Source organism: Camelus dromedarius, chromosome 2 (genome assembly GCF_036321535.1).
Source record: "Camelus dromedarius isolate mCamDro1 chromosome 2, mCamDro1.pat, whole genome shotgun sequence".
Taxonomy (NCBI): domain Eukaryota; kingdom Metazoa; phylum Chordata; class Mammalia; order Artiodactyla; family Camelidae; genus Camelus; species Camelus dromedarius.
Window position 1 is genome coordinate 69,701,339 of NC_087437.1, and position 12,110 is coordinate 69,713,448.

A 12,110-nucleotide genomic window follows, 5' to 3' on the forward strand; every position below is an offset into this window, starting at 1 on the left:
GTGCCATCTTCCCAAATGGGTAGTGTCTTGCTTGTTGCTAAAAATCATCTTTCCCTCTCCTGGTACTGGCTTATATCTTTCAAAATGCAAATTGAAATTCAAAATGCAAGATAGGAATCCATTATCGAGCATTTCTAGGTGTTTCATGGGGAGTGAGAAGAAGTCAGTGTTGTTGACCCTCGCCAGGAAGCCCATGCTCCTTCTCCCTTTCTTCTGCTAACAACTGTGTACCCACATAGGAGTGAGGTTGACGGATGGGGAAGCAGGGCAGGGCAGAAATCCTAAACCATTCTGAACTCATCTTTAACTCTTTTTTCTCAAAATCAATAATGCTGTCTTACTGTAAATCCCACCTTTGCACTCTAGAGTTTTAATGAGCTTACACCTACCTATTCTGGCCTCCAGTTGTCAATGTTGCCACTTGTCTTCAGGGTATTTATATTCAGCTAGAAGATTCTTAGCATCAATTAGCTGGCATGGCTCTCAGTTCACAGTGCAAGTATTCAGGAAAGATCTATTTTCCCTCCATGCCCAAATTCTTCCCACCGAAACCAATAAAGTAGACTATTACCCTTTCCAAGATTTCTGTTTTCTTTCCTACCACATTCTACTTCTGTGGCATGAGAAGTCATGTCTGACTACTTTCATGAGTGTAGAGAAGAAAAAAAGGGGAAAATACAGACAGGGAAAAAATAGACTTTTATAATAATATGCAGCTATATGCTTATAGACTAATTCTAAAAAGCTTTCAGTAGAAGTGTGTGCTAGATAATGTGCAGGACTCCGAAACAAATAATTTTATGGAACTACCACCTTTTTGTTGTTGGGATTGCAACGTTTCCTCAAAACTAGCAATCATGACAATTGACAGAAGACTTGAACTTGGAGTATTCCTGACAGTCGTGTTATATAGAATGTTATCCAAGAGGATCTAGATTCTATTGGGAGCCTAGTTAGCAGGCTTAGCTGACATATTTAGACAAGGACGTTGCCTCTATGCTGGCTGGCTGTTACGTTGATTTGGCCATGAGGGAATTTCCAGAAAAGGAAAACAGCTTGTGGCATTTGAACAGAGCTATTAATTAGTGCTATAGGATGACCAGGAGCAAGTTTTCTGCATGGTGGCAGGACTGTGTTGTTTAGTACCCTCCCAGGTGCTCTGTCCTAACCCCACAGCAGTGCAGCTTGTAACTTGAGGGTGAGGGCAGTTGAATTTAGCTACAGTCATTAGGCCTTTCTGGCCAAGCCCAGATTCCTTTCCTCTTCACCTTCTTTTTCCCTTTTTCCTTCCCCCAACTCCATCCCTCACCCACCCCCAAAGAAAGAAATTTAATCAGGGAATTAAACAAGCTTTCCTATCTTGAGATTTCTTTACAAAAATTGACACATCCAACTTTGTGGAACTTTCCAAAAAGCACCTCCAGACCCCTAATCCCTCCTGATTAAACCAATGATGTTTAGCTCCCTTCCCCTCCACCCCCACGTAACAAAATGCACCAGCAACAGCACATTCTCATGGATCTGGTCCATGGCCCAAGAGCCTCATTGATGATGTAGTTTGACACTGAACTGCAAGACAGGATTTCAAATATGAAATTTGCAAACAGAAATCCACATAGTCTGGTGGAGAAGAATGACAGTTTCTCAAAGGAAGCCACTTGTCCTCATAACAACTTTGGTTGAGAGAGTGTTTTGCAGCATGGTGTAATTGATGATGCCAGCACTTCAATGGCTGACCTTCACAACTTGTGTGCACCTCCTCCCAACCCCCACTTTGCTCTGAGCCTTTAACCAGTGGCTGATGAGTGTGATGTATAAACGCTCCAGCTTCTTGACGCTTGGTCAGGACAGCGGTGAAGTGGGACCTGTGCTGTCCCCAGAGCTCCCTGAGGGATTGTGGTGCAATGCCAGGTCTTGCCCCACAGAGAGCAACAAAAATCCCATTTTCCCACTCCCTTTCCAGGTTCTCCTGAGAACACTTCCTCCTTATCATTTTCACATGATTTTTTGTCTTGGCTGGGGGTTGCCTGTATAGAACCTGACCTCAGACAAAGCACATTGTCAAATTATTGAAAAGCCATGTAGATTTATTGCCTCTAAAATGAAAAAAAGAGGTCATCTGCTGCATATTTTAAACCTCAAAAAAAATCTTGCAAACCTCTGTTTTTCAGGAAGAGAGTTTGAAGGAGAAGAAGAGTATCTGGAGATCCTCGGCATCACCAGGGAGCAGTCAGGCAAATACGAGTGCAAAGCTGCCAATGAGGTCTCCTCGGCGGACGTCAAACAAGTCAAGGTCACTGTGAACTGTGAGTATGGCAGGAGCCAGCAGGTGCCCAGAGCCCACCTCCACTTTCAGCCAGCTCTGAAAATCCTGTGAGCAAAAGAACACTGCATTTCAAGCAGATGCCCCTCTGGTCAGGGATGCACATTTGTACATCGGACACATTCAAGGGCAGGATTTGGCCTTTGAATGTGATAAATCAACTCTACCAACTCTAAATATAACCCATCATCCATTTAACAATATGCTCTGTCTTTTATTCAGACTACAGAATTAAGAAAACATGATCAGGTAGCCCTAGCATTTCTGGTGATCACTATTCTGGTCTTTGTGGAGAGCAGGATCGTACCACTTTGGAAAAATCAACAATTCTTATCTGCTTTAACTGGAATTTCCACCTTAATGCATTGTTTGTCAAAAGGGAATGATTCAGGATAATACCTTATCCCCTGCTATTTAACTAATTGGGCTTGGGAACAAATTCAAGCCACTCTGGTCAGATACCATCTGTCCCTGATGACTACCAGGGTCACCTGATAGGTTAATATTGGTTATCTATTTGTCCTAAAGCCTGGGCATTAGAAAGGAAGATTTCACTAAGATGCATAGGTAAGTGGGCATACTTTGAACTTCTCAGATGAAAGGATCCTTAGATGTAGTTCAAAAGATGGGGGGAGGGGGCAGATCCATATGATGTGTGTCACCCAGCAAAGGAATAAAGAGAATTCATTTCAGTTCGAATGTTCAGTTAGGAGTGACTTTCCACATCATTCAAATTCAAGTTCCACATCACATAATTGTGGCTAGTGATAGGGACAAAGGGATGTCCTGACAGTTCTTCCCTCTGGTGCAATTAACACAGCCACACACACAAATCCACACATATATATACACATGTATGCACATACAACACGCATGCACACATGCACAAAGGTGCACAGACATACGTGCATAAACATCTTAATCTGTATTTGAAAATATGCTTTGGACGATAAGTTACTTTCCATTATCTTAAGCCCTCCATGCCCATTAACCTATGTGCCAGAGATTCTGTATAAAGTCCTTAGCAAAGTAGATGTAATTGAGTCCATTTTAGAGTTTGAGACACTGAAGCTCAAGGAAAGATAATTGCCTTTCCAAGGTGACACAGAAAGCAACTATGAAAAAAAGGAATTTGAAAGGAGAGTTTTCAATTTTCAGTACCTACTATGTACAAGCACTGATTAAGGGATTAACACTTGTCATTAGTCCCAACACTAAACTCATGAGGTGATCATCATTAATCTGACCTTAAAATTTTGTAAACTGAGGCAAAGAGAGCTGAGGAAACTTGCCTCTGGTGACCTAGTCTGTGCTGGGCTGCAGTATTTCCTGGGGCCTTTCTCCAGCTTGGCAGCCTTCAGAGACAGAAAGCGAAATCCCCTTCACACCAGATCTAGCAGAATCCAATAGACAGGGTACTGCAGTAGCATTGATGGCGCTCATTTCCAAGAAGCAAGGGGCTGCATTTGATGAGGTCCGAAGGGCTTTTATCCCGTCGCTGTCTGCTATTTCTTAAGTAATGGAGTTTTGAAATGCCAGTATTACTATTCTTTTCCAGTCCTGGGTGTGTTTCAAAGACACATTAATGATCTCAATGTTATAAAATGCTTTAGGACCTTTTTTTCACATGAAAGGCAGTTTCTCTGGGTGTTTATACAAATTTATAATTAGGTTGGTTAGCTTCTTTCATGTGTACACAGCCACGCCATCATCTTCCACCTCTTCTCTGACTTTTGGAGTTAAGATTTTATTTTCTTTTAATTGACCTTCATCTTAATTAGATTTCTGAAAGTCCAATCATGGAGAACATAGAAAATATTTATACTTCCATTGTGTGAAACATCAAAGCAGTCTGCATTGCAGATGGTTCCCAAGATCAAAGCCAGCCGCCTGGGCCCTATTATTATTAGAGCAATTAGTCTGACATTGCTCTTTCTTGACTGTCCCCAAAGTGTAACTTAGAACAGATGAAAATACTGATAATTTTCAAGAAAAGCCTTTTATAAAAATGTGAGCTTTTCCTCACAATGAGTGAACCACAGAAGAATATGGACAGACCCTTGAGATTCTAAAAAGACTTGTCATAACAAATTACATAGAAATCTATAATGGGCTTAGTCAAACAGCCAGTGTATCCTAACCAGCAGCACCCAGCATATGCCTGACCTTATAAAAATTGCTCAGTAAATGTTTACTGAATGAATACGGGAAAAACTCACAGGTAAACTGCCCTCTTAACATTTCTCCAAACTTTGCAAATGATATTTGTCACAAATCAGAAAGCATGTTCTGAATCAATTTCCTTTGGAATCACCTTTTTGCTAACACTTTGTAAGCTCTGTTTATATTATATTAAAACAACTAGCCAGTGCACCTGTTGTCCTGTTCAAACAATTCATCCTATTTAAATGTACTTGTATTAAGTAGATGAAGAGTCCAAGATGAAATTACAGAACGAGGTCTGGCTAGCAAAAGTCATGCAAATTGAATAATATCTGGCATCACCTTTGTCACTTTCTATAAGCCTGCCTCCTATGTAAATTTTCCATTATTTAAGCTGACTCCTCTTCCTTTTCAAGACACAAGGTTTGGAATTAGGTCAGGGGGTCAAGATGGCTAAGATAAATAATGGCTAAATAGATTATCATCTTGGAACAGACCCAAAGTACCACTTAAAAAAAACAACAACAACTCAGTGCTGTTAATTTTCTCCTACTAGCATTTCATTGATTCATTTACTCAACTGCCAACAAATATTTGTTGCAGGGCACTGAGAAGCTAGGGCAGTAAATAAGAGAGACAGAAGAGTTTCTCCTGTTTAACTCACAAGCTGGATTCTGCAGTCTCCCCTGTTTACTTCTCTGGGGTAATCCTTCTCCACAGTTGATCTACAGCACTGTGCATAGCCAGCTGACAGGCACCATCTATTTTCTAAGTGGTAGGGGGTCCTGGAGTTTACAGAAGCTGCGTTATTGACCTGAAACCTCCTCAAGTAAATAAGCTTAGTAAAATTTTGTACAGTAGGCAGGACTTCTGTTTTCTTGTATCTTACAGTATAGCTGTGAACTTCTTCCAGATACCAGCCCTAGGGACAACTGTCCTTTCACTTCAAGGTTCTAGGTGTAATTCCTCAATTTTACTTCTCACAGTGCATTAAAAGTAGCTACTAATGGATTTGTCTCATCTTATTGTCCAGTATCCCCAATGTCTAGTGCACAGTAAATGTTCAATAAATGAGGACTTAATTTTATTTGGACTCTTCTTACATTGGAGGTTTCTCCCATTCCTGGAGAAATCCATCTCAAAAGCCACCCCTAGCTCTCAAGCTTACCCTCTACCCCATTGGCCAGCTAATACTTTCCCACAGCTATCTCTCCAACCAGGTTCACATCATCACTCTTTATGACTCTTTTTTCCTCTTCTTGTGTCCCTTTGAATTCTGCCCTGCCTCTGCTCCAGTGTCCAGAGCTAACCAACCCAACATAGATGCTGGGGGACATGGGACACTGGCATTTCTAAAGCTCACCCTTACATGTGATAGACATTCATTTAGAGGAAGCAGAGGTTACCTGCCATAGAAACCACAGTTAGGACTGGAGACATCTGTCGTTTCCAGGTAATACATCTATATTTTTACTGGACTCTTCTACGCTTTGGTTCAAAAATCACCTAATGATAAAACTTTAGGAAAATAACTGCTCAATATGGAACCAGATGGGCTACCTTCACTAGCTGTTCGTGGCTGCACCTCTTCATTCTCCATGGCAGTCTTTAGTTTACTGTTATATTTGGGATGATGTCAATAAAGATGCATCCTAATGTTTATGAATCTGTTATGGGATCATCAGAGGAAATATTCAGTAAGAATCCAGGGAACTGCTATTTTCTACTATAACTTTGTAACTTGAACAAAACCATCATTTTCTGAGAACCTTCAGAGTACCAAGACTCTGTTAGAGATTTTGTATGAGTCACTGTAATCATCACACCAACACTGGCCAGCCAGCGAGGGAGGTGTTTGGAGCCTGGCCTGCCCTAGTACGAGGAATATTTACTTTATCATTGACACTGTTTAGCATGTTTGGTTTAGTATTGCTGGTACATGGTGATTTTTTTTTTTTTGTAAAATACAACTTTTAGTTAGTTTTATTATTGTTTTTAAATTCTCTAGAAACAATGCCTTTCTTATTGCCTGAGTTCTGTGTCCTCACCCCATTGGTCCACCATCACACACTAACCTGGAAGATAATCAAATTGACTCCATGCACAGGGTGAAACCAAAGCTCAGAGAATGTAAGCATTTTCTGCCACAAAATCAAAGAACCTGTGAGTGGTAGAGCTGGGACTCAACTCAGGTCTAACTCCAAGGCCCTCTTTCCTTCCAAGATACCATGTGAGTAATAGTAATAAAAATAATAAATGTAAGCACTTCAGGTGTTAAACGTGCTCTCATATACAAGATTTCATGTGATATTTACATCAAATCTGTGAGGCAGGTAGGCAGGTGTTTTCATAAGCATTCAAAGGTGATGGGCTGCGGGAGGTCAACACATCGCCTTCAGGAGCTGACAACCTGAGTGGCACAGGTAGAAGCTGAGCCCAGATCTCCTGATTTCTAATGTGGATCTGTATCCACTATGCCACTGTATTTTGTACCATTTTTGGTACCCTGTAATAGCAGAAATAGCAGGAAAAAAAATTTACCTTTTAAGCTACCAGCATGCTCCTCTAAATGGTATTTTTCCTTATTAGGAATTAATTTCTCTATAAAGGAACTCATTCAAATGAAAGTGCAGAAAGCATGAGCTTCAGAACATGGGTTCAAATATAGACTCCATCACATGCTGGCTGAGTGCATTTGGACAAGTTACTAACCTTCTGCAGGTCTATGTTTTCATTCCTAATACGAGGTTAATAATCCTTACATCCTAGGGCTACTGTTTGGATAAAGAGAATAAATAAAGCCTCGTAAAGTGCTGACAAATGGTAAATACCTATAAATTGAATCTTTTATTCAGGATTTTGTTCCTTTTTACTATTATTCCAAACATTAGGAAGATGAAGTGAATGATACTCTGTTTGCTAGGTCACTGTCATTGTTATCCTATTCATTCTACTTGAAAGAGTCTTGTTATTGGTGATATAAGAGGAAAGCCCTTATAAACATTTTCAGAACCCAGCATTTGAAAGTAATAAAAACTGGAAGAGTCCTTTGACAATTGTAAGCTATTCCAAAGTCATGTAAAGAATAACAATGGACCTCTGTGCAGCACTGTTATTAAGCCACGTTTTAATTATAACCATATTTTGAGCAAGGCCGTCTATTATTTTAACTATAGTAAGCCTGCCACAACATGCTTTGTAATAACTTTTCTTAGCCTCACCTATACAGAATTCATTACAAATAAATTTTGAAATGTTCGTTCCAATAAGCTCTGGAACAGACTTACACCATTGTGTTATTTGAGAAATATTAGAAGCAACGAGCTCTTCATACATTTATCATTGTCTCTGACTTTGCCCTGGTATGAGGAAATTCCTAGATTTTCAAGGAGAGAAGCAAGTGTTTGGCCTTTGTAATTGACCAATGTCGTCCCGTCCCAAGAATAATGTACTTAAGAGTGTTCAACCCTAGTTCACTGCCACCCTTCCCATGCTGGCGTCTCTGAGTAGCTAATAAATAGCTTATTACTTAGCTATTCAGGTTCCAAACAACTTGAGAAATTAAGTAAAGGAGGCATATGGGAGGCCCAGCTGCACCCGTTGTTAGAGATCAAGATAGTGAGAGGTAGAGCTTAGAGTGGCCAACCGACCTCTCCAGTCATGGCAGCCCTGGAGAACCCTGGTTCCCTACCAGAGACTTGGTCCCAGAAGGAAGAAGGGGAAAAGGTGAGGAAAAGAAAGTCTGTTCTAGTTTGTTCATTCCCAATTTTTCAGTTAGAAAAATCATTCCTTCTCCCTGGGTCCCAGAGCAAGGAGGCTCACTAGTCTTCTATTACATAGAAGGAAATATCCAGAGTAAGGAAGAACTCTCCCATAAAACTGTACAGCCGGGACCTGTGTCCCTGGTCCTACAAGACCTTCATGGAATTTTTTTTTATTTTAACTTTTTTTTTGGTGTGTGTGTGGGGGGGTAATTAGGTCTGTCTGTCTGTCTTTCTGTCTGTTTGTTTGTTTATTTTAGAGGAGGTACTGGGGATTGAACCCAGGACGTTGTGCATGCTAAGCATGTGCTCTACCACTTGAGCTTACCCTCCCCCCTCTTCATGGATTATGTTGAGGTGCCCCAGCTTTGAGCACCAGAGGTGGAGGTGATGGAAGATGTGGACTCTGGCCCAGGTTGGGGCTGGTTTAGCAAAGTAGTAGTCATCACTAAAGATTTGTCACTCTTAACCACTTGGCTTCAGAAACTCACAAATGCTTGTTAAAACTCATTTTACAAATTGAGAAATTGAACAAATCTATAGAATCACAAGCAAGATCATCTCTCCAGCCAACATGCTACTGATTGAAGAGTCATTGGCAGTTTAAGAACCTAATATAGTGAAGAGATGAGGACGGAAAACTAATATTTATTCAGTGGATGGCATCACTTAGATGCCCAAGCCATAATCCTGGGTGTTATCTTTGACACTCATCCTCCTTTCCCTTACTTCTCATACCTAATCTTGTGGATTCTGAGGCTCAGAATCTCTCAGTCTCAAATCTGTCCACTCCCTTCCAGCTCCTTTATCACAAACCCAGTGCAGTCCTGTCTAGATTCCTTCAGCAGTCTCCAAATGGGCCTCTCTGCCTCTGGTCCCAGCATTTTATAGATGATGAAACTGATGCAATGTGACTCTATAGACAAAGCACTAAACTCTCTAATGAGCGAGGACAATGAGAAGCAGAGACTGGATTTGAGCTCAGGTCTATCAGACTTTAAATCCAAGGTCTTAACTTTGATTTGATGCCCCGTCTCTCCACAAATATCTCCCCCATCCACACCACTGCCACCAATTTCTGCATTAGCCACTGAACTAATATGCTCTGATGAGCTACATAAGCATTCATAGAATGAAAGAATTTTAAATGGAAGCTTGTGGATCATTTTAAGCTAACTTCTTCTCTTAAAGGGTGAGAAAAAAAAGCCAAACTGATGCAGACCCTTGTCCAGGTCACAGTTCTGGTTAAGAGAAGAGTCAAAATCAGACCTGAGTTGTCCTATTTCTGACTACCAATCCTGACTCCCAACCTATGGAATAGACAAATGAGTTAGAATTTTGAAGTCAGCAGTTTAAGGGTTAAGGATTAAAGAAGCCATGAGTATGAAAATACACTTGAGTCATAATGCTACTAACTGCCCATTTGTGAAGAATGGGCAGTTTTAGCTAGGATTGGTGATTTTTTTCAGCTGGAAGGGATGCTATATAGATCATTAATGTGTGGTTCCTTCATTTTATAGATAATAAAACCAAGGCTCAGAAAGATAAAATGTGTGATGGGAAATTCCACACAACCAAACTGAAATTAAATCCCAGGACTCCTAATTTCCAATCTAGGGTTCTTTCCACTCATCACGTTGTCTTTTTGTGTCTATACAAACATAAGCAGGTAAGTTTAAATCCAAACAACCACCACCACCCACTCTGGCACACCTGTTCACACACGGGCTGGTGGTGCTTATCCAAATGTGCTCTAACTCCTCCCCTCTCTGACAGTAATTTGAAGATGTCCAAGCTGTTGTGAAAATGAAATGGGGGAGAAAATTGCAGACTCATCTGATGCTTTTGTACATCATTTTTAACTAAGAGGATCCAAGTCTGCTATAGGCAGAAAACTTAGAAAATAGTTTTGAACATGAAGACAAAAATTCAAACATAAGGGAGCTGAACCAGGTGCTGAAGAGCAGAGTTAATGAATTTTGTATACTAGATTTTGCTTTACTAATTTACCTAAATAAACTTTTTCCTTTATAAAATATAGACAGATGGCTTGGGTCTATTTTTTCCATGTTCACACAGCCAAGTTGCCATTTTCTGGCAAATGACCATTGGACAGAGAATTCTTTCTCTCCTCGAAGGTCCATAACCTGCACAAACACAGCATCATCAAGCCAAGAGCTCAAGTCTTCCATCCTAGCTCAGTCCTGTCAACCTATAAACATTTGTTCCACTTTCCATAGGATTGTTTAAAAAAATCATGGCAAATTAGCACATCAGATGTGCTTCTGAGCTCATTTCAAGCCCGTTACAGTTTTGAAGGCCTAATTCCAAGCAACAACAACAACAAAAAAAAAAAAAATCAAGTGCACAAATGACAGAGAGAATAGAAGACTGATAGCCCAGGAAGGTGTTTATGCACCAGGTTGGACTTCAGGCTGCACTCTCAGACATAAACACAAAATTTACCTGGGTGATAGCAATAACAGAACACAGAGGAGGGGAAAAAGTGAAGTAACCATCTAATATTTGCTAGCTTCTTTTCCTAAATTCCTGCAACAGTATCAGGCTGAGCTTGGATTGGTAGGACTTGAGCACTCTGTTATTTTCATGAGACTTCTTACTGCCATCTCAAAAGGTAACAACAGTAATCATGATGATGGTGAAAAAGAAAAATCTCAAATTATACATTTAAAATCCCTTTTAGAATTACCACCTAATTTATGAAAAGAAAAAAAAACTGTACACATATTCCCACCTATGGCTGGAATAATGGATGGTCTATTGGAGGAAGGGAAAAAAAATCCTAGATTTCATTTCCATAAAACCCTGTTAAGTGTCTCGTTTAAGTAAACCAAGTCTACAGTTTCAGTAATCTCTCTTTTTTTTTTTTTTTTTTTTTTTTAGTTTTCTAGTAATCAGTCGTATTCAGCTGATCACAAAATTCATGTAAATGGAGCTTTAAGACTGTTCCTATCCTCTCCCTCTTCAGTCAGATTGTCCTTTCTAATTCCTTCTTGCATGGAAATTCTGGAGCACCCTCTGATGTCCCTGCAAACTGTATTCCTGTCCTTCCCACAGATCCTCCCACTATCACGGAATCCAAGAGCAATGAAGCCACCACAGGGCGAAAAGCTTCCCTCAAATGTGAGGCCTCGGCGGTGCCCGCGCCCGACTTTGAGTGGTACCGGGATGACACCAGGTATGGGCCCAACCTGCTGTGCGCTCCCGCTCCACGAGGTCTCCGTGCTCGAAAAGGGGGACCAGAAGCCCTGATGACAAAACCAAGCCCCGGAGTAATTATGTAGGCCTACAGGATTAGACTCTTCCTTTTCCAAGGCTTTTTACCAAGTGTTTTGGGGTCCATAGCTCTTAGACTGAAGCCCCAAATCACTCAGGTTACTTGCAGAGAGTGAGGTAGGTGGTTCAGTGGGTAGTTCCCACCTGCGGGTCTTTCTCACCTATGGCAGAAACCAGAGCCAGTAAAATCCATCCATTCCCAAGTCTTCTCCATCCGTGTACTTTGATTCTGATCATACAGGATTGTGTGATTAAAATGAGGAAGTGAGCAGGAACAACAAGCTCTAAGTACTTCCTGTCTCTTCTTTTTCTCTAATATAAGGATGAGAAGGAAATGACTATGCCACATCTTCATCAATGTTTCCTTTGACTCTTCTGTCTTTGAACCCTTAGGATAAACAGTGCCAATGGCCTCGAGATTAAGAGCACGGAGGGCCAGTCCTCCCTGACGGTGACCAACGTCACTGAGGAGCACTATGGCAACTATACCTGCGTGGCTGCCAACAACCTGGGGGTCACCAATGCCAGCCTCGTCCTTTTCAGTAAGTATGCCAAAGCAGGGCCCA

At 40.9% G+C, this 12,110-nt stretch overlaps 1 protein-coding gene across 3 annotated transcripts in view; it reads left to right on the plus strand.

Moving 5' to 3' along the window:
• LSAMP (limbic system associated membrane protein) overlaps positions 1–12,110 on the plus strand; it is a 566,772-nt gene that overhangs the window by 524,197 nt on the left and 30,465 nt on the right. For all 3 annotated transcript variants that reach the window (XM_010985026.3, XM_064494997.1, XM_010985024.3), the window contains exons 4-6: positions 2,172–2,306; positions 11,326–11,446; positions 11,938–12,086. In XM_010985026.3, coding sequence (XP_010983328.1) covers positions 2,172–2,306; positions 11,326–11,446; positions 11,938–12,086 — 405 coding nt within the window. The remainder of the gene's footprint in view (positions 1–2,171; positions 2,307–11,325; positions 11,447–11,937; positions 12,087–12,110) is intronic.